This window comes from Myxocyprinus asiaticus, chromosome 9 (genome assembly GCF_019703515.2).
Source record: "Myxocyprinus asiaticus isolate MX2 ecotype Aquarium Trade chromosome 9, UBuf_Myxa_2, whole genome shotgun sequence".
Lineage (NCBI taxonomy): Eukaryota > Metazoa > Chordata > Actinopteri > Cypriniformes > Catostomidae > Myxocyprinus > Myxocyprinus asiaticus.
Genome location: NC_059352.1, coordinates 52,740,704 through 52,760,703, shown reverse-complemented (window position 1 = coordinate 52,760,703; position 20,000 = coordinate 52,740,704). Strand labels below are relative to the sequence as shown.

The following is a 20,000-nucleotide window of genomic DNA, read 5'->3' as shown; positions in this document are numbered from 1 at the left end:
TTCAGCTGGGGGCCATAAATGTCTGTGTCAGGGGGGTGTCATTCCCAAGGGGAAGACACCGCAGAGACCACATCCTGCCCGAAGGGGAGGCAATTGTGTGGAAATACATCACATGGTCTTACCGAGTCTTGTCGGCAGTGTCGCATATGGAGAAGTCCCTATGGTAGGTCCTACCCAGAGGGGACGGAGCTCTACAAACAAGGCGACCGGTAGCAGAGGTAAACTCTGCCCAAGAAAGATGCGGATTTACCAACAGGGAAACTGTCTCATAGAAGATACATCACATGGGGTTACAAACCGGCAACCAGTGCATGTGGAGCACCCACCCCAGTACAGGGCCTAATAGCACACGTACTGGGCCGGCATCAAGTTTCTCTATGAACTTGCCTGCCACAGGGCTAAGGAAGAAGGACATCCAGGGTCCACGACCTCGTGAACATTGCTGGGAGGTAAAAAGCGCATGTCTCCCCCTCCAGGAGGGGAAAGACGCTGTACGAAAGCGGTACACATGGCCAGCTGTCCTGCCAACTTACCTGTTCGTACCTGACAACATATGGGATGAACCGGCTCAACCCGGAGGTTGAGGAACCTCGCGAAGGTATTGGGTGTTGCCCAGCCCGCTGCTCTACCGATATCTGCCTAAGAGTCACCATTGATCAGGGCCCAGGAGTCCACCACACTCCTGGGGGAGTGTGCCCAAAGCCCCAAGGGGGGCAGCACGTCCTAGGCGTGGTATGCCAAAGCGATGGTGTCAACGACCCAGTGGGCGATCCTCTGTTTGGAGACAGCGCTCCCATCCGCTGTCCTCCGAAGCAGACAATGAGCTGCTCAGAGCATCTAAAGCTCTGCATGTGATCCAAGTAGATGCGCAAAGCACGCACCAGACATAGCAACAAAAAGGCTGAGTCTGCCTCCTCCTGGGGAAGCTTCGTTTGCAGGTTCACCACCTGATCCCTAAACAGGGTCGTGGGAACCTTGGGCATATAGCTCGGTCGGGGCCTCAGGACCATGTGAGAGAATTCCGGACTGAACTCCAGGCACATTTCGCTGACAGAGAATGCCTGCAGGTCCCCTACCATCTTGATGGACGTGAGCTCAATGAGGAGGGCAGTCTTCAAGAGACTGCCTTCAGCTTAACTGACTCCAAGGCTCAAACGGGGCTCCCCACAGGACCGGAAAGATCCCATGAGGGAACAAAGTGCAGTCTGGGAGGACTCAGCCACCTCGTGCCTCTAAGAAACCTGATGATCAGGTCGTGCTTCCCTACATAACGTCAACTGCATTGTGGTGCGCCACCATAGCGGCCACGTACACCCTCAAGGTGGGGGGGACAGCCGCCCCACCAGCCTCACCTTCAGGAAGGAAAGCACCGACCTGACTGCGCATCTCTGGGGGTCTTCGCATCGGGAAGAACACCACTTAATGAACAGACACCACTGCAAGGCATACAGGCACCTCGTAGAGGGAGCCCTAGCCTGAGTGATCGATTCTACCACCGCGGGTCTTCTGCGTCCAGTCCAAGGGCCAGACATGAACATTCCAGAGGTCTGGTCGCGGATGCCAGATGGTGCCCCGTCCCTGAGAGAGGAGAACCTTCCTCAGGGGAATTCGCCGGGGGGGGGGGGTTGTCGTGGGGAGTGTGAGATCCGAGACCCAATCTGGGTAGGCCAGTAGAGTGCCACTTGGATGACCTGCTCTCCATCCTCCCTGACCTTGCACAGGTTCTGTGCAAGTAGGCTCACTGGGGGGAATGCATACTAGCGCGGCCCCCGGGGCCAGCTGTGTGCCAGCGCATCTGTGCCAAGGGAAGCCTCGGTCAGGGCGTACCAGAGTGGGCAGTGGGAGGATTCCCGGGAAGCGAACAGGCCTACCTGCGCTTGAACGAGTTGACTCCAAACCAGCTGGACCACCTGGGGGTGGAGTCTCCACTCTCCCCTGAGCGTGACCTGTCACGACAGCGCATCTGCCATGCTAATGTCACCCAGGATGTGAGTGGCTCACAACAACTTGAGTCACTGCTAACTCCAGAAGAGGAGGTAACGGGCGAGTTGCGACATACGACGCTACCATTGCCATGTTGTCCGTCCAGACCAAAACGTGCTTGCCCTGGATCAACGCCCAAAGCCTCCGCAGGGTGAGCAACACTGCCAGCAACTCGAGGCAGTTGACATGCCAACGCAGTCGCAGCCCTGTCCAGGAGCCCGCGGCTGCATGCCCGTTGCACACAAGGCTTGGAGGTGTATGTCGTAACCACGACGCGCCTGGGGTACTTGCACTAAGGGGACTCCTGCCCGCAGGAATGCAAGGCCCGTCCAAGGGCTGAACAAGTAGCGGCAGATCAGCGTGATGACCATGCGATGTGTGCCATTATGTCATGCCCATCTCGCGACTCGAGTCTGACGCCAGTGCTGAAGCGGTCTCATATGCATCGACCCGAGCGGTGTGACCGCCGTCGAGGATGCCATATGCCCCAGGAGCCTCTGAAAATGCTAACAAAGGAGACCTTGTGAGCTCCTCATGCACCTCCGGGAAGAAAGGGACCTGGACGGGGCATGGCCGTGAGCGGCGCTCTGAGCCCAGGAACCAATCGTCAAGCCGCGAGGGTTCAGGGGGGAGTGGAGAGTTCCACTCCAGCCCGACACTCCGCGTCAGCCTGCGACTGGGCGACCGCACCCAAAGGTGGGAGCACAGTCGAGTCCTCGGCATCAGACTGGACCAGCCCGCTCTCCGATGCTGCGATTGAGAGCTCATCCACTTCGCAAGTGCCGAATGAGATCGCAAACTCAGAGCCGGCGGTCTCATCCCAGAACTCGACTGGGGCAAATGAGCATACTGGGGAATGGGAGGTCCGTGGGGAGTTACCCGGCGGAGCGGCACCCATTGGGGTCCCCAAATCACCCCCAGTGCTAATCGACGTGGCCTCAAACCCATAGGTAGAAGGACCGAGGCTGGGAGCTGCTGGGGTGGCTTTCCCTCAAATGAAGGAAAGACGCAACCGCAACATTGCCATAGTCATGTTCTCACTGCGAGTAGTCATAGTCATGTTCTCCACAAATGCTGTCTCCACGTGGGCAGCGCCCAAACACGTAAGACAGCGATTGTGGCCATCGCAAGCGGAGAGGTAATGACTGCAACCAGGAAATAAACACAGACGGATAGTCATCTTTAAACAGACGCTCTCCATCAGTGCCACTCTTTTAGTAGGGAAAATATACTCTTTTATAGCAAGAACTCTTTAGACTGTCGAAGCGCCCAGGGGCGTTCTCTGCACTCAACAGTGCACAAGGGGGAGAAGCCGCTGTAATGCGCCGGTAATCCAACAGCTTTCTCAGAGATGAATGGAACGGCAGAGGGATTCAGCTCGCTGAACACAACCGCTTGACTCCGAAGAATGAGTGGTTGTGAGCCAGCTCCTTTTATACCCGTGTGTCCGGGGGAGTGGCATGCAAATTCCACTCGCCAATTCCCATTGGCCTTTTCTCAAAGATCAGAGGTGTCTGGGGCTCCCAAGTGTGACCCCTAGTGTCACTAAATCGACACAACATCGAGTGAGTGACAGATAGGGAATGTCTATTTTCTCCTTGTTTGTTGTCACACACACACTTCAGCTGTCACAGAAACACAAACAGACATAGATATGAGCATATGAATTCACATTTTAATTGTATTACACATAAATAATATTTTTTTTAAATATTTGTAACCCAAGTAATGTACTTACCTTAGTAATTACTTACACTGAAAGTCAGTAACTGTAATCTGATTACAAGAATTTAAAATATAATGTGCTACACTACTTTCTGTGCCTAAAAGTAATTATATTACAGTAACTAATTACTTTGTAATCCAGTTACTCTCAACACTGTTTACACCACACTAGAACGGCATTTGAAAACAAACACTTTCAAAAACGCTATCCATCATTGCACACTTTGGAAAACTATGAGGTTAGGATACTGGACGGATTAGTGTGTATGTGGCCTGATTTAGAGCGCTCTACATATGCATCAAACAAATATCACTCCTCGAGTGCAGAGACTCGACTCACAATTGATTCCAATAGAGTTTGAAGTTAGCACGTTGCTAAGCTAACATGGTATCATTTGAAAGCTTAGAATCTGGACTTTTCAGAGATAACCATCACTTCTGCATTTATGTTACTTAAAATAACAAAATAAGGCCTAAAAACATTTGCATTGAGATAATGGGGTGGAAATATTTATAGGAAAATAAAAGTCCTTCTCATAGCACTTAACCCTTGTGCAAACTTCGGGACATTTTTGTGTTAATGCCAACAGCATAAATTTTGCTAAAGGTGTGTATTTTTTGAGGAATATTTATATTTCAACCTCAGTTCCTATAATACATCTATAATAAACTGTGTACACAAAATAGTTACACTCAGGACCTTCAAAAATGTCCCCATTGAAACCCATTAAAACTGCAATATTTGATCCCAGTGCCATTAAAGCATAAAATCATGAATTCTATGATATTATGCTTTCATTCCAGAACCCTGGCTTCAAAATTGTAACTGTTAATATTTTCCACAAGATGCCATTTTTCTCATGTTTAGCCTGTGGAGCAAATACATGCTTTTCCCCTATTTTCTGTTTGCTGTATTATAGAGCACTGCAGGCCGACTGAATAAATGATGCATATAAAATTGTGTGGGTGTGTTGGTATGGATGTCAGAGTGTGTTTTGTATGTGTGTATTGAGAAATTTGTGTGTGTGTGTGTGTAAAAAACAACAGTGGCATTATGTAAACAAACTGGTGTATAAAGGGTTAAAATCCTGAAAATGAATGAATATTTGGTAGTTATGATCAGGACTGATGTTGGTTAAAAAAATTAACTAATTGAAAGAGGAAAATAATATTAATATATAATATTATTATGGCATTTTGTTGATGCGGACATTTTTGTCCTCTAAGGACCTCTGAGTAACTTTTTTTAAATTGACACACAAGGGTTAAATAGACAAATCATATATCAAATGAAAGCTCTCATTCTCGGAAATGTGACTGCACAGTTTATTTTGTTGCCCTAATACCACAGTTCTAAATATTTTCAAAAGAATCACAATGCGAAATAATATTTCTGTAAGTGTATTTGAATACATCAAATACAAGCTTCTCTTTTATGCTCCGATCACTGCTGATGTAAGCCCCAAATAGCTAAAAACTTTATATCTGCTTTTACCTTAGACAATTTGCCATTGTTTACTTGTCTATGAACTTGCTTGGCTGAATAATCTAATGTTATATCTTAGATGTCCAGAACAAAATATGCCATCCAGCAGCAAAAGCATGCAAAACAAATAATCTGAAAAATAGTTTTTTGACTATTGATTAAATGTTATATAACATCGCAAAGGGGAGGATCTCTTCTTCCCAATGACACATAGATTGAGCTTCTAGTCCACTCAGAGGCCGAGATATTCAGTGAAATAATGAGGGTGGTGCTTGAACTGAAAATCAGACTGAATGTCTATGGACGAGCACATCAATGAGGGCTAAAATGTGTTAGAGCGCCACCTACATTTCAGATCTGTTTATTGTGATGGAATGTGATTGAGAAAAAAATATTTTTCTTGTGCTTTCTGCCATCAAGTGGAAGGAAATGAGACTTTTCAAAGTGAGGTAGAGTGAACAGAACCAGAATTACATGTTTACAAAGTTAGGACAAAAAATATCTTTCTGTTTATCATAAGACTATAAACACACAATATTATTTATGAATAATTGGAGTCTTTTTTTATTTGGGGGGGAGGGGTTTCTCTGAAAAATGAGACCAATTTTTTGCAATTAGTCCACAGAATGTGTGAATGGTGAGCTTTTAAATTTGAGTGTGAAAAATTGGGGGCAGCAGTCCAAAAATACACCATAGTATAATACTGTCTAGGTAAGAGCTGAATTTACATGTTCAAAGTGTCTCACCAGTTTTCGGGGATGAAACACTTCCCGTACACACAGATTCTCCAGTGGAATAATCCCACGTGGTTCTTTATCCTGATACACACACAAATCACAATCAATTCTACAATTCTCCTTTACACACTTTAAATTTAATAAGAGAGTGACTGAGAGCGAGAGTCATGTGGTGGAACTTACTGTGGTAAATTCAAAATAATACAAGCAGTTATCAGTGAGAATAAACCAGCGTCTCTTCCACGTCTTCACCCGACCTCCTGCCAACACAAAACTCTCTTTAAATACAGAGTTCAGCTGTACAGTTCTGATGAAAATACTTTCACTTCTCTCAGATCATCTCAGGTGAGGTGAAATATGCAGTTTTACCCAGTTTGAGCAGCCAGCCCTCTCGATCAGGGTTGAAGAACGTGTGTGTGAGATCATTCCCATCATCCTCTGGGATTTTGAAGGGTTCGTTCCGTATGCTGTTGTACAGATTCTGACAAGAAGAACATATCACAGCGTCTTAAACTGCAGTGAATAAACACACAACTTTTAAATAACACTTCTACACTGTAAAAGTGAAAATGTGCATTTACATTAAAGAGTTATTTCTACCAGATCTGACCATTAAAAATGACTTCCATTGGTCTATTCTAAAGTAGTCAGGTTGAGTCTGTCATAAATCTTATTTTCGACTGATTAAAAAATACTTCATTTAGAATATATTACATTTTCTGGTTAATACATTCTCGTGTACTGTTCAGACTCAATGCAAAACTTCTGTGCATTTATTCATTTGGCAGAATTAATTGAGTCATGTGACCAGTGAGGGCTGACTGTGATTGGTTGCTCACCGTGAGCAGATCATCAGGAAGGTTGTCACCGTTGTTTATTCCTCGGTTCATACTAATGAATCGCTCCAGTGTGGTTTTATCTTTCACGTTAGGGTTGTGTAGACTCGTGTTCAACATGATGATGGCAAACGACAGGATGTAACACGTGTCTGAGGATTCATCACAATAATTAATTCACTTACATAAACAACACAAGAGTTTTCAACAGCTTCTTCATGTACACAATCACATCTAGTGATAAAGTCATATATCAACCAGGATGATTAATCAGCCAATATTTGACCATTTTGTGATTATCAGCATCTGATAATAATACTGCCCACTTGATTGATTAACAGATTTGGTATCGACAGCCTTGTTAACAGATAATAATAATTGTATAAATTAAATAAATATTGTTAAATTAGTGAATTTTGAATAAATATAGTGTAAAATTATAAAAATAAAATAAAATGTAATTTTAGCAACTTTGTGTACATCTTTGCATGGTGCCTAGATTAAAACACTGAAAAAGATAATTCTGACTTTATATTACAGTAAATGATCTAAACTTGATATATTAACCTTCTGGAACTATAAAAGTCAGTTTTTACTTTACGATGTGTTGTTAATCACTGTAGTAACAACAAAAGGCCACATAATGGCTTAAAGTTCTTCAAGAGTGACCCTTATAATTAATAATTAATACACATGTAGAGACACAAACACCATCAGGGTAAAATAATGCAATAGACATCAACTAAACGACATAAGATTTAACACAGAACAGGAGGCGAGGGCGTGGTCGAGCATTCGTCTGGGGAGAGAGTATGCAGTAAAGGTTTTAACCTGAGATGAATTGCTGGTAATTGCTGTTCCTATGTTCGCAGTGAGAGACGGGGGAAATAAAAAGGGGGCCAGACCCCATGTGTGTTGGCGGCTGCCATTCCCAGAGCATTTGAGTGTTTATATGTGAAGCTTACCGTTACGCTGTTAAGCAAACTTGTTTTGTGTAATTTTTCCGATTAATATATTTTATTGATTCATACAGATAACAAAGAAAAGCAAAACATATATACACAGAATCAACATTTAACCCCCACTATTACCCCTCCCCCTCCCAATTCCCAGCCCCACCCTGACCCTCAACAAACATCCCTGTGGTCACATATAAGTATACACACACACACACACACACACACAAAAAAAAAAAAAAAATATATATATATATATATATATATATATATATATATATATATATATATATATATATGTATATATATATAATGTATATATATAATATATATATAATAATAATAATAATAATCACACACATTTAAAACTATGCTTCTCTCTCCACTGCCCCTCCCCGAGAGACCTCCAAAAACGCCAAATAGTTGCCCCATTTCCTGTCAAACAAATCCCAGATCCCCAGCCTTCTACATGACACTTCCTCGAAAGCTGCCACCCTCCCCATCTCCGTGCACCACTCTTGAAATGAGGGCGCTTCAGCCGACTTCCATCCTCTTGGAACAATTTGTCTGCCAACCATAACACTGGTTAGAACCCAATTTTTTATGTGTTTATCCCCTATATTAATGACTATCCCATCACCTAAAATACAGAGTCTGGAGCAAAATGAAATCTGAGTGCCCAATTCATCACACATAAAACTCTGAACCTTCAACCAAAATTCTTGGATCTTAACACACCACCAAAAAACATGGGTTGTGTCACCATTTTCTGATTGGCATCGCCAGCAGGTGGGTGTGTCTTTAAGACCAAGCCTAAACAATTTAGAAGGGGTCCAACAGAATCTATGTAAAATCTTAAATTGCATAAGGAGCACCCTTGCATCTCTAGATACAGACTTGCCATTTTTTTTAATCCTAGCCCACACTCCCTCCTCCAATACCAAGTTTAAATATTTCTCCCATAATCTCTTGATAGAAGTTAAAGCTCTGTCCCTCAGACTCTGAATTAGCAGAGAGTAATACACTGATGCCTCATTACCAAAAGCAGTGACCACCTCTCCCAGACTATCTGCCGCTTTAGGGGGGTGTATGGTACTCCCAAAAATAGTACAGAACAGGTGGCACAGCTGTAAATACATAAAGAACTGAGATTTCATCCGATTTCAGCCTTTAACATTTGTTTTGCAAAAGGGATACATTAAAGCGCCAACTATATGATTTCCTTTTCTCCATATGTGGCAACACCATATATATATATATATATATAAATCTATTCTAGAATAAATCTTATGGACTGATGAAAAAAATGTATAGTCCCTACCAGATGGGTTCAAAAGTCTCCAAATATCTGTAAGACCAAGATTTTTACACATCCTGTGAAGCGCCAATGTTGCTCTAGGGGGCTAACACACTTTTGCTTCACTATGATCAAGGACTGAGTCCATCAAAATATTAAAGTCTCCTCACAATATTATATCATGAGGGGTGCCAGCGGCTTGCAACATCCCTTCAAGATCTATAAAAAAGCCCTGATCATCAGCGTTAGGTGCGTAAATATTAGCCAAAATAAGACTTTGCCCCTGAATTTCTGCTAAAACAATAATGACTCTTCCTAATTTATCTTTAGTCTGTTTGAGACATTTGAATTGTAGATGCTTACTTATCAATGTAATGCCTCCCCTGTTTTTACTTGAGCCAGCACTAAAGAAAACATGTCCACCCCATATCTTCCAAAAGTTTCCAGCTTCCTGCGGGGAAAGATGCGTTTCCCGAAGAAATACTACATCACACTTCCCATGCTTAAGAAGAGAAACAACCCTCCCTCTTTTTATGGGCTGCCCCAACCCATTCACATTCCATGTGGAGAGAGACAATCCGCTCATATTAACACTTGACATTTTGACATACGAGAAAAATCGATTGTGTGTCAAAAACAAAATTATAATGACCACATTCCAACATTAGTGCAACAATCAAACCCCGAACTTCCCCCAGAACCAAACAAACAGAAAGAAGAAAAATGTGCGCATTAACCCCGTGCACAACAGTGCCAACTGGCGTCCATCTCTCTAAACTCAAACAGTCCATGAATGCGTACAGTTGTCACAAAGTTGAGTGACAACTTTGCCGTTGGATTGCTCAAGTCCGGTGTTTCTATACACATTTTGTGAGACAGAGTTACACAACAAAAGATAATCTATAAAACAAACTCCAGCCAATAGGCGGAATAAACACAAAGAACGTGTAGATTTATCACCTTAACTGTCCCGAAGGTGTATAACTCCAGGCACTAGCAGAACCAGCACAAAAAAAAAAAGTGCTTCATTTCCTCGGACAGTCAAATGAATGTTCAGTGAGCCGGCCCATTCGGCTGCTACATGAGTGCAACAAATGACCTAATCACTCCAATGTCTTGCAAGAAATACTCCACAAAACAAGCTCCAGCCAATAGGAGGCATAAGCACAAAGAACATGCAGATTCATCCACAAAACAGTCCCTAAGGAGTGTTACTCCACAAAACAAACTCCAGCCACTAGGAGGAACCAGCACAAAAAGAAACAAAAAGGCGCTCAGTTTCTTCAAACAGTCGGTCCATTCGGGTACAACATGAGTACCACAAAATAACTTACTGCATTGACTTTTTGAAGGACATCACTTACTGTGGACATGTAAATGTTTTACGGCCATCCTTAGCATCAATTCTCAATTTGGGGAACATCAGTGCAAAAGCGACCTTTCGTTGATGTAAGAGTTTCTTGCATTCCTTGAATTGATCACGTTTCTCTCTTGTTGAATTCGCAAAGTCTGGGAACAAGAAAATGCTGTGGTTCTTCCAAAAAAGCCTTCCTTTACTCCTCGCCTCGCGTAACACCAGATCTTTATTGGATGATCTCAGAAATTTGGCCAGAATTGATTGGGGCCTGTCTCCTTCAGCGGATCGCCGAGCCGGAACCCTGTGAGCTTGCTCGATTTCCAGTTTATGGCCTGTTATGTCAAGCAGATTCGAAAAGAGCCCATCCATGAATTTGACCATATGCTGACCCTCTTTGGCTTCAGGAATTCCAACAATTCGGACCTTATTCCACCAGCTACGGTTCTCCAAGTCCTCCAACTTCTCCCAGACACCCTCCAAATCTACCTTGGTCACTAGCAGATTAGCAGCTAATTCCCTCTCCGATGATTCCAGATAATCAATCCATTTCTCGACATCCCCCACTCTTGTAACCACCTCAGAGAACTTTGTCTCCATGGCAGTGATCGATCGACGTATTACAGCAAGGTCCTCCATGTCAGAAATGACCTTCGTCAGCATTGCCGAAATGTTCAACATTTCTTGCCACATTTCCTTCATTTCTCTGACCAAATCGAGTCCAGGCTCAAGGCCTTCTCAGGGGTATCAGCTTGAGCACCTAAGTGTCTTTTAATGTCTCCAGAGCCCGAGGATTTTGAATTCTTTGACATATTGTCCTCATAGAACAGTTATGGAACAGAGTGTATTGAACCTCACCAGTTTATGTCATTAATAGTGTTAAAACTGTTCACTGTTCACTGTTCACACGTCCGAACCTCGCATAGTGTCATGTGACTCTGTGTTTTGTGTTATTAATAAATTTACTTTGAATGGATTCGCCATCTCCTGCTTCCTCATTCCTCGAACCTTGTTACACTGGTGCCCAAGCCCAGGAGTAAAGGAAGAAGGATATGCTATCATGTGACATGTAGTCATCGTCGCTGGAGAAAGTCTTCCGGTCCCTTACCAGCATCCACGAGGGCCAACAACAGTCCCACATGGAGCTATGGAGAGAGCAGCAACAGCACTTTGAGGCACTCCTTCTGGCCCAGTAGGAGGACTGGTGGGTGCTGTAGAGCTTAGTACCCCAGGAGGGGGCGGCCTCCCTGTCCCCGACAGCAGCACACCTCCACGTGTTGCTCACTAAGATGGGGCCTCAAGATGATCCGGAGGCCTACCTGGAGCTCTTTGAGCATACAGGTGAAGCTCTGAAGTGGCCACCAGAACAGTGGGTGGTCCATCTTCTGTCGCTGCTAACCAGGGAAGCCCAGATCACAGCACAACATCTTCCAGTCGCCAACCTCCTGGACTACTTGGTGCTAAAGAAGTCCATCTTGTAACAGGTAGGCCGCAGCCCAGAAGAACACCACCAGCATTTCCACTCCTTAATGCTGAGCAAGGTCGGCCGCCCATTTGCCTTTGCCCAGCAGCTCCTTGACGCCTGCTGGTGGTGGGTGCTGGCCAAGGAGGACAGTGATGCCAAGGATGTCATCAACCTGGTGGTGCTGGAGCAGAAGTTGTCCCAGGTGAAGGAGTCTGCTGAGTGTGGGTGGGAGGCTTGGGCCGGTCTGCTGGAGTTGCGAGGGGCCAGATCATGTTCGAGAGCAGTGCCCAGTAATGGAGGTGGGGACCTTGATCCGGATCCTTGACACTCTACAGACCACCCCCGATTGGGCAGGGACATACCAAATACCCATGAGTATTAAGGGGTTAATACCAAGCCTTGGTGTATTCAGGTTGTAATCAAACAAAATAATCAGGTGAAGGTGAGGTGTGTGTGCACGGGGATATTCATGATTATCCTATAGTAACCGTCACGGTAATATTCCGGGGACAAAAGCATAATGTTGAGGCAGTGGTTAGTCCATGCCTCACCCATCCGCTAATTTTGGGAACTAATTGGATGGCTTTTCGATCATTATTGAAGGGGTTGTGTGTGGATGGGTCCTGTGAGAAAGTAAATCGGTGTGGGATGTGTGAAACGCTGGCTGGGGAGGTGTGGCCTGGGCTGTCTCTGGCTGCTCTGCATCAGGCTGACCCTGGGGAAGGGGAGGTGTCATCCTCTCCCACCCTTAGGGAATTCCCGGTAGAAGATTTCCCGCTAGAGCAGTTGCGAGACGAAACACTGAAGCACGTGTTTGACCAAGTGAAAGTGATTGATGGTCAATGTCTCCAGCCGAGCATCGCACTCACATATCCATATTTTTCAGTTATAAAAGGTCGGGACACAGGACACTCGAACAATACAACCCAGTTCTGATACCAAAGAGCTGTCGGTAAATGTTATTCCAGGCAACTCATAATCCGATGGCAGGTCACTTGGGACAGGGGAAAACACTAAGCCCGGTCGTGTGTGGCATGCCATGAATGTCAGCTGGTGAATCCACCGGCCGCTCCAAAAGCGCCAATGCACCCCCTTCCATTGATTGAGGTTTCTTTCGCACGAATTGGCACGGACCTCGTCAGGCCATTAGAACAGAGAGAATGCGGGGTGACTATCACAGGAGAATTTGCTACAGGCGCAAGAACATCAGTCCTGGCTGTATAACAGGGGAGCTCAGCTACGGGAGTTTGCACAGGGGGATAAAGTACATGTATTACTGCCCACATCGAGCTCAAAATTACTTGCGAAGTGGCAAGGGCCCTTTGAGGTCACACGGCGAGTTGGGTTTGTCGATTATGAGGTAGTGTGTACGGATAAGGCGGGGCATGTCAGATTTACCATCCCAACCTACTAAAACCATGGAGAGAGGCAGTCCCCGTATCCTTGGTGATGGTAGTTCCGGAGAGAGAGGAGCTCGGACCGGAGGTGAATCTTAAAGCCAATCACTTCACCCCTTGTGGAGACCACCTCTCGCCATCACAACGTACGGAGGTTGCCAGGTTGCAAAATAATTTCTCGCCTCTCCCCGTCCACACTAATCTCATAAAACACCACATCGAGACAACCCCAGGGGTAGTGATACGTAGTCATCCATACCGCTTACCCGAACACAAGAAACAGGTAGTATGGGAAGAATTTACGGCCATGCTCGATATGAGGGTAATAGAACAATCCCACAGTGATTGGGCCAGCCTGGTGGTTCTGGTACCTAAGAGTGATGGCTCGATCCGGTTTTGTGTGGATTATAGAAAAGTTAACACGGTGTTGAAATTTGATGCTTATCCAATGCCTCGTGTTGACGAACTGCTCAATCGGTTGGGCATGGCTCACTTTTATTCAACATTGGATTTAACAAAGGGATATTGGCAGATCCCCTTAACGCTGATGTCCCGTGAAAAAAACTGCCTTCTCCACACCGTTTGGCTTACACCAATTTGTGACTCTTCCTTTCAGTTTGTTTGGGGCCCCAGCTATGTTTCAGCATCTTATGGATAGGGTCCTCAGACCACATGCTGTGTATGCCACGGTCTATTTGGATGATATCATTATTTATAATAATGATTGGCCGTGGCACATGCAGCATCTGGGGGCCGTTCTGAGGTCGCTGCAATGAGCGGACTCACAGCAAACCTGAAGAAGGGTGCAATTGGGCGGGTGGAGGTATGGTATCTGGGGTTCCACTTGGGTCATGGTCAGGTGCGGCCCCAAATTGGCCCTACCCAAGACCCAATACCAAAAAGGAGGTGAGACTTTTCCTGGGGCTGGCTGGCTATAATTGAAGGTTTGTTCCTAATTATTTGGACGTCACCGGCCTGCTGACTGGTCTCACTAAAAAGCGAACTCCAGATCCAGAGCCGTGCCAACAAGCATTCACGCAGGTAAAAGCTGCACTTTGTGGTGGGCCGCTTCTGCATTCCCCTGACTTCACTCTCCCTTTTGTTTTGCAGACAGACAGAGGGCTGGGTGCTGTACTGTCCCAAGTGGTAGAGGGGAAGGAGCACCTGGTGCTGTAGTCGGAAGCTATCTGTGAGAGAGACGAAGTACAGCACCATAGAGAAGGAGTGCTTGGTCATCAAGTGGGCAGTCCTCACTCTCCACTACTGTTTGTTGGGATGAGCATTCACCTTCTGTTCAGACCATGCCCTGCTCCAGTGGCTCCACTGCATGAAGGATGCCAGCGCCCAGATCATCCATTGGTAACTGGCACTCCAGCTGTTTAAGTTTTAGGTGGTCCACAGGCCGGGTTCACAGATGGCTGTCACGGACTTCCTCTCCAGAAGGGGGGGGGGGGTAGGCTGGACAGTTCCCCCGGCCTGAGTCAGGCGGTGGGGTACAGTATGTGGAGGCAAGTGCGTGGTCGATTGTTTGTCAGGCGAGAGAGGAAGAGGTAAGGGTTTTCACCTGAGATTAATTGCTGGTAATTGCTGTTTCTATGTTTGCAGTGAGAGACGGGGGAAATAATAAGGGGGCCAGACCTCAGAGTGATGGAAAGATCCCAGCTGACAAGTCATGTGTGTTGGTGGATTCCATTCCCAGAGCTTTTGAGTGTTTATATGTGAAGCTTACCGTTACGCTGTTAAGCGAACGTCTTTGTAACAGGGTTCAATGGAAATGGAGGAGGCAGGAACAGGACGAATAACAGGGCAGCTGCCTGTAGCTCTCTCTCTCCCGAATTGCCGCATCTCATTGCACTTATCCCTCTCCTTGGCTGATTAGCCCGATTGGGGGCCGTGCATGCATAGTCATGGCCCAGCCCCGCCCTCCTCCTTGTCACATTGTTTTGTGTTATTAATAAATTTACCTTTGAATTGGATTTGCCGTCTCCTGCTTCCTCATTCCTTGAACCTTGTTACAACCCGAAGTACATAACTGATTTAAAATAGGAAGAAACATAACTATTCCCATAAAATTTAATAAAATGTGATGAGACATGCAGGAACTTCTGGGAATGCCTGATTACTGTTTTCACCGTAATTTTAACAATAGTTTACTGTAAAAAGTACATGCATTCTCTTGTTAAACACACTATACATTTTTACTGTTAATTATATGGTAAAATCATAATTTTTACATCTAAAAAATCATAGTTTTTACAATATTTTACCGTAAAATTACATGTAGTGTCTTGTTAAAAATATTATCATTTTTTACCATATACTGTATGTTAAAGTAACTACCCATTAAGCAATTAAAGTTTTATTAATGTAACATTTTTACATTCCTTTTTTACGGATCCGGCTTCCATACCTTTGCAGATTACATACCTTTGCAGATCAGACAATGAGCACTTATCTGAATATAAGTGTCTACGGTGGTGCTGAACATGTTTAAATCATATAAACACAATGACAGAGAATATTAAACCTGTTGACTGGAAGACTTCATGGTTACAGTTACAGTATCGTGTAGCGAAAGCTTCCATCATGCGGTCGATTTTCTGAGCTTCACCAGGCAGACGGAAACTCCATAAGAATTGCCTGCAGGACACACGAGGAGATGATGAAGATAATCAGAAGATAATCAGATATCTCTCGACTGTAAGTGAAGGTTTAAAAAACAGTAAACCGAAGCACAAGTTATCTGTGTGTCTGTGAGCGCTCAAGTTCTCACCGTAATGCCTGAACCAGGGTCAGATCTGAAAACTTGTGCAGATCCACAAACGATTTTAATATCTGCAGATGCATTTCCTCTCTGCAGAGGTCAAAGGTCAGAGTTATATTCTAAAGAGTTATATTCTTTAAATAATCACAAGTTGAGGAGTGTATGTGAAGTGTATTTTAGTGTGAAAGCAGATGTTCATGTGTCACCTCTCTCCAAGGAAGTCTCCGATGGCCGTCTTGTTGAGTCCTTCCTCTTTATACAGAAACTCGGCCACCGGCTCTGCTCTCCAGTCCAGAAGATCATTCTCAATCAGATACTTGATTCCCTGAAACACAGAGACAGCTCAAATCATCATTGTCATCATCTTTGAGATAAAATAGTTCAATGTACTGTGAAAAATACTGTAACTTTACTGAAACTACAAAAACAACTTGATTGGAACTGTCTGCAACCGTATGTTGTCTACAACCAAATAGATATTAAGTCTATTAACAAAATGATTCTATTATATTCTATTATTATTTTATATTGATCAGGTTTAATTTTTGTTGTTGTGTAAAGTCTTGTCACCTAATTTGTTATTAACCATTTTTATTGATTCCAGTCACAGATTAAATAAACATGACAGAAAATACGGAATCAAATTATATGAACTTAAAACCATTCCCTCCGAACATCTCCCCCCACCTGACACAAACATGCACCTCAGTGGTCTGATAATAAATTAATAATGACACATAAATAAACAATAAATCAACAGAAAGTATTTAGAAAAAAAACAAAAAAAACAACAAAAAAAAAACAACAAGAATGCACACACACATTTAACATTGACTATCTCCTCCACTGTGTCCCCCCGAGAGCCTTCCAAAAAATCCAGATATCTACCCTATTTTACATTTCTAGATGTAGACTTGATGTTTTTTAGAATCCTATCCCACACTCCCTCCTCCAATACCAAGTTTAAACCTTTCTCCCATAATCTCTTGATAGAAGTTAAAGCTCCATCCCCCAGACTCTGAATTAACAGGGAGTAATACACTGATGCCTCATGACCTTTTCCAAAAGCAGTAATCACCTCTCCCAGAGTGTCTGCCGCTTTAGGGGGGTGTAGTCTCGTCACTTAATTAAAGCATCAGACATTTCCTGTGTCTTTTCTCACGAATGTTAGCAGCTTGTGGTCGTCCCTCGCTGTTTGTTAACAAGCATCAGAAAACCACAAAGATTCAGAGCAAGACCATGAGAGTTTCAGGTGGTGACCCGAGAGTGACTGATCTGCTCCGATCAACATCATCACACCCACCAAAAAACCAAACAAACACATCCAGTCTGTCCGGTGGAGTTCAGCACATTCACTAGACAATTCGTTTTCATCTTTATTGTTTTACCATTTCAAAGCGAACAAATGTCTTTGTCATGTTTTGTTTTGTCTTTCTTTCCAATAAATGACACTTGCTTTGATATTTGTTTATGTAATGAATGACATTCGTTTGGTGTCACATGTGAATGAAATATGAGTCTGTTCATCTTGTCCCCCTGACCGCAGATATGGAGGTTGTTTGTGTCTGTGGGGGCCGTGAAAGATCATGTCACACTGGAAACAAGCGTCTGAAAGGAAATCATCATCACTGTTTAATTTCATCTTCATCTCTCACCTTTTTAGGGTCCATGTTGAATTTCTTCTTGCCTCTACAGAAGCGTTTTTCTCTCTCCAATATTTTACTGCAAAAAAGAGCGACTCATGAGTGAGAATCCACCAGTTTAAAATGACACATGAAATCAAAATTCACAGATTTTTTCGCCTTGCAAACAATTTTCCTTCTCAGCTTATTTTTCAAGCATGTAGACACATCACTATATCACACAGACACTTTCACTCACGTGTCCTCTGAAGACTTGAAATCCTGAATATCTGCCATTACATTTTCAATCTGATTCTTCAGTTTCTGCAAGAAAAACATTTCACACCCCAACATCACCATAACAACATTCACATGACTGAAGTCACAATGGCATACAACCCACAATCCTCTTACTACTTCTGCCAAACAAAGTTCAAGAGGAGCATGTTCATTTAATCTGACCAATCACAACCTGCTTACCCAAGTCGTCCTCCACTACAAATCCACATATCACTAAACTCAATTAAAGTAAAGTCCAAGGGGGTATTTAGAGTTCGAGATAAAGTCTTGAGCACTCCTTTGTTGACAGCAAGGCAGATCGGTTCACCTTCACCTCTTTTAAATTAACATGTGAACTACTGAAATAGCAGAAATTGTAAGAGTCGTATTGTTGTATGTCGTTCCGAACTCATTAAATACATCTGAACCGGCTAATGAAGGTGGGACTGGAAGTAAACTTTGCAGGTCGTGACTCTCCAGGAACATATTGAATTATGATCAGATTCACACAGAAAGCGCTGCAGATTTCTGCATGATTCACACGTCCGCCATTCACAAAGTTCTACACATCCCACATCTCTTGATTATTTAAATATTGGCTAATTTGATTGACCTAAATGACTGACCATGTTTAAATCCATTCTGCAGGTATTCCAATACAGAATTTCAGAACTGCCATTGATCGCCGAAGACTCTTGTTCTTGTGTGACGCTGCATTCACGCCACGACAACACAACATCAACACAACATACTGAGACACTGAAGCAATGACAGAAACGGATCAGACGTTCTATGGATCACACAGGTGTTTATTAACTGATGATGATGATGTCACCCACCTCAATGTCATCCAGCAGGATCTGTTTGTGCATCTTCAGTTGTTTGATCTCCATCTGCTCTTCTGCTGTTAAATCTACAGAAAACAAAAAACCAAACACCAACAGTGACGTGTCAAACACACACGAGCTTTCTGTTCTGTTTACATCAGCGTGTCAGTCTGTGTGTGTGCTGTTATAAAGTATCTGTAAGATGACAACACAACCACACTAGCTACTAAACATGGCAAACTAGTCTGCCATTCACAATATAAGAAGTTACAATAATAACAAACACAATCTGTTTTAACTAATAACACACAAATTATTGTTCTTGTACATACTGAATACATCATTCAAACGTTCACAGTGTTGGTTGGAAAAAGTATGTGAACCCCTAGGCTAATTCTAATTAAGTCAAATTAGAGTCAGGATAAAATCTAATTAGAGTGAGGAGTTGGCAAACCTGGCATCCAATTAATGAGACGAGATTGGAGGTGTGGGTTAGAGCTACTTTGACTAATAAAAAGCACTCACACATTTTGAGTTTGCTATTCAAAAGAAGCATCTGTTGACGTGGAACATGCTTCGTAAAAAAAGAGATCTCAGAAAACCTACGATCAAGCATTTTTGCTTTGCATGAAGCTGGATAGGGTTACAAAATAATTTTGAAGAGCTTAGATATTCATCTGTCTACAGCTGGACAAACTGTCTATAAATTTAGTACTGTGGGTACTCTCACTAGAAGTGGCCGTCCAGATAGATGACTCAAAGGGAACACCTCAGAATGCTCAATGAGGTAAAAAAGGACCCTAGAGTGACAGATAAAGACTTGAAGGAATCATTGGAACCAGTGCTCGAATTGAGAGGGGGCTGGGGGGATCCAGGACCCCCCATAAGTCATTAGGGACCCCCATAAGAAGTAAAAAATAGACATAGGTGGGTCCCCAAGACACTTATATTTTAGTAAAAATAATAATAACAAATCTTATTAAATTCATGCAGTGGATACAGTAAATTTCGTGAATTAATTATTTACAATAATTTATATTAAGTTTGTTTATAGGCTAGTTGTCATGTCTCTTTAAAATGTAAATTCCCCGCCCCACAACTAAAGACCGCTAAGCACATGACATCATTGACATGACTGCTTGCTTGGCCCTGCTCCGGTGAAGCTAACTTTAGCTAAAAAATGGAGAATAACAAACCTCCACTCGCAGTCGGGAAGAGAAAGCTTCTTACTGACTTTTTTGAGGGGTAATTTTCTCTCTCTCTGTCTTTCTA

The 20,000-nt window shown here is 43.6% G+C and overlaps 1 protein-coding gene across 5 annotated transcripts in view; it reads right to left on the bottom strand.

Moving 5' to 3' along the window:
- cyth4b (cytohesin 4b) overlaps positions 1 to 20,000 on the bottom strand; it is a 35,678-nt gene that overhangs the window by 9,382 nt on the left and 6,296 nt on the right. For 4 of the 5 annotated variants that reach the window (XR_007898140.1, XR_007898141.1, XR_007898142.1 and 1 more), the window contains exons 2-11: positions 18,741 to 18,814; positions 17,882 to 17,946; positions 17,656 to 17,722; positions 16,207 to 16,325; positions 16,010 to 16,090; positions 15,764 to 15,876; positions 6,771 to 6,919; positions 6,301 to 6,412; positions 6,115 to 6,191; positions 5,941 to 6,012 (exon numbers count right to left, since the gene is read on the bottom strand). Coding sequence is in view for 2 of the 5 variants with exons in the window: in XM_051706717.1 (XP_051562677.1) it covers positions 5,941 to 6,012; positions 6,115 to 6,191; positions 6,301 to 6,412; positions 6,771 to 6,919; positions 15,764 to 15,876; positions 16,010 to 16,090; positions 16,207 to 16,325; positions 17,656 to 17,722; positions 17,882 to 17,946; positions 18,741 to 18,814 (929 nt within the window). In the remaining 3 variants the exon portion in view is untranslated. Of the gene's footprint in view, positions 1 to 5,940; positions 6,013 to 6,114; positions 6,192 to 6,300; positions 6,413 to 6,770; positions 6,920 to 15,763; positions 15,877 to 16,009; positions 16,091 to 16,206; positions 16,326 to 17,655; positions 17,723 to 17,881; positions 17,947 to 18,527; positions 18,613 to 18,740; positions 18,815 to 20,000 lie in introns of all 5 variants that reach the window. The other variant, XM_051706718.1, reaches the window with a different exon arrangement.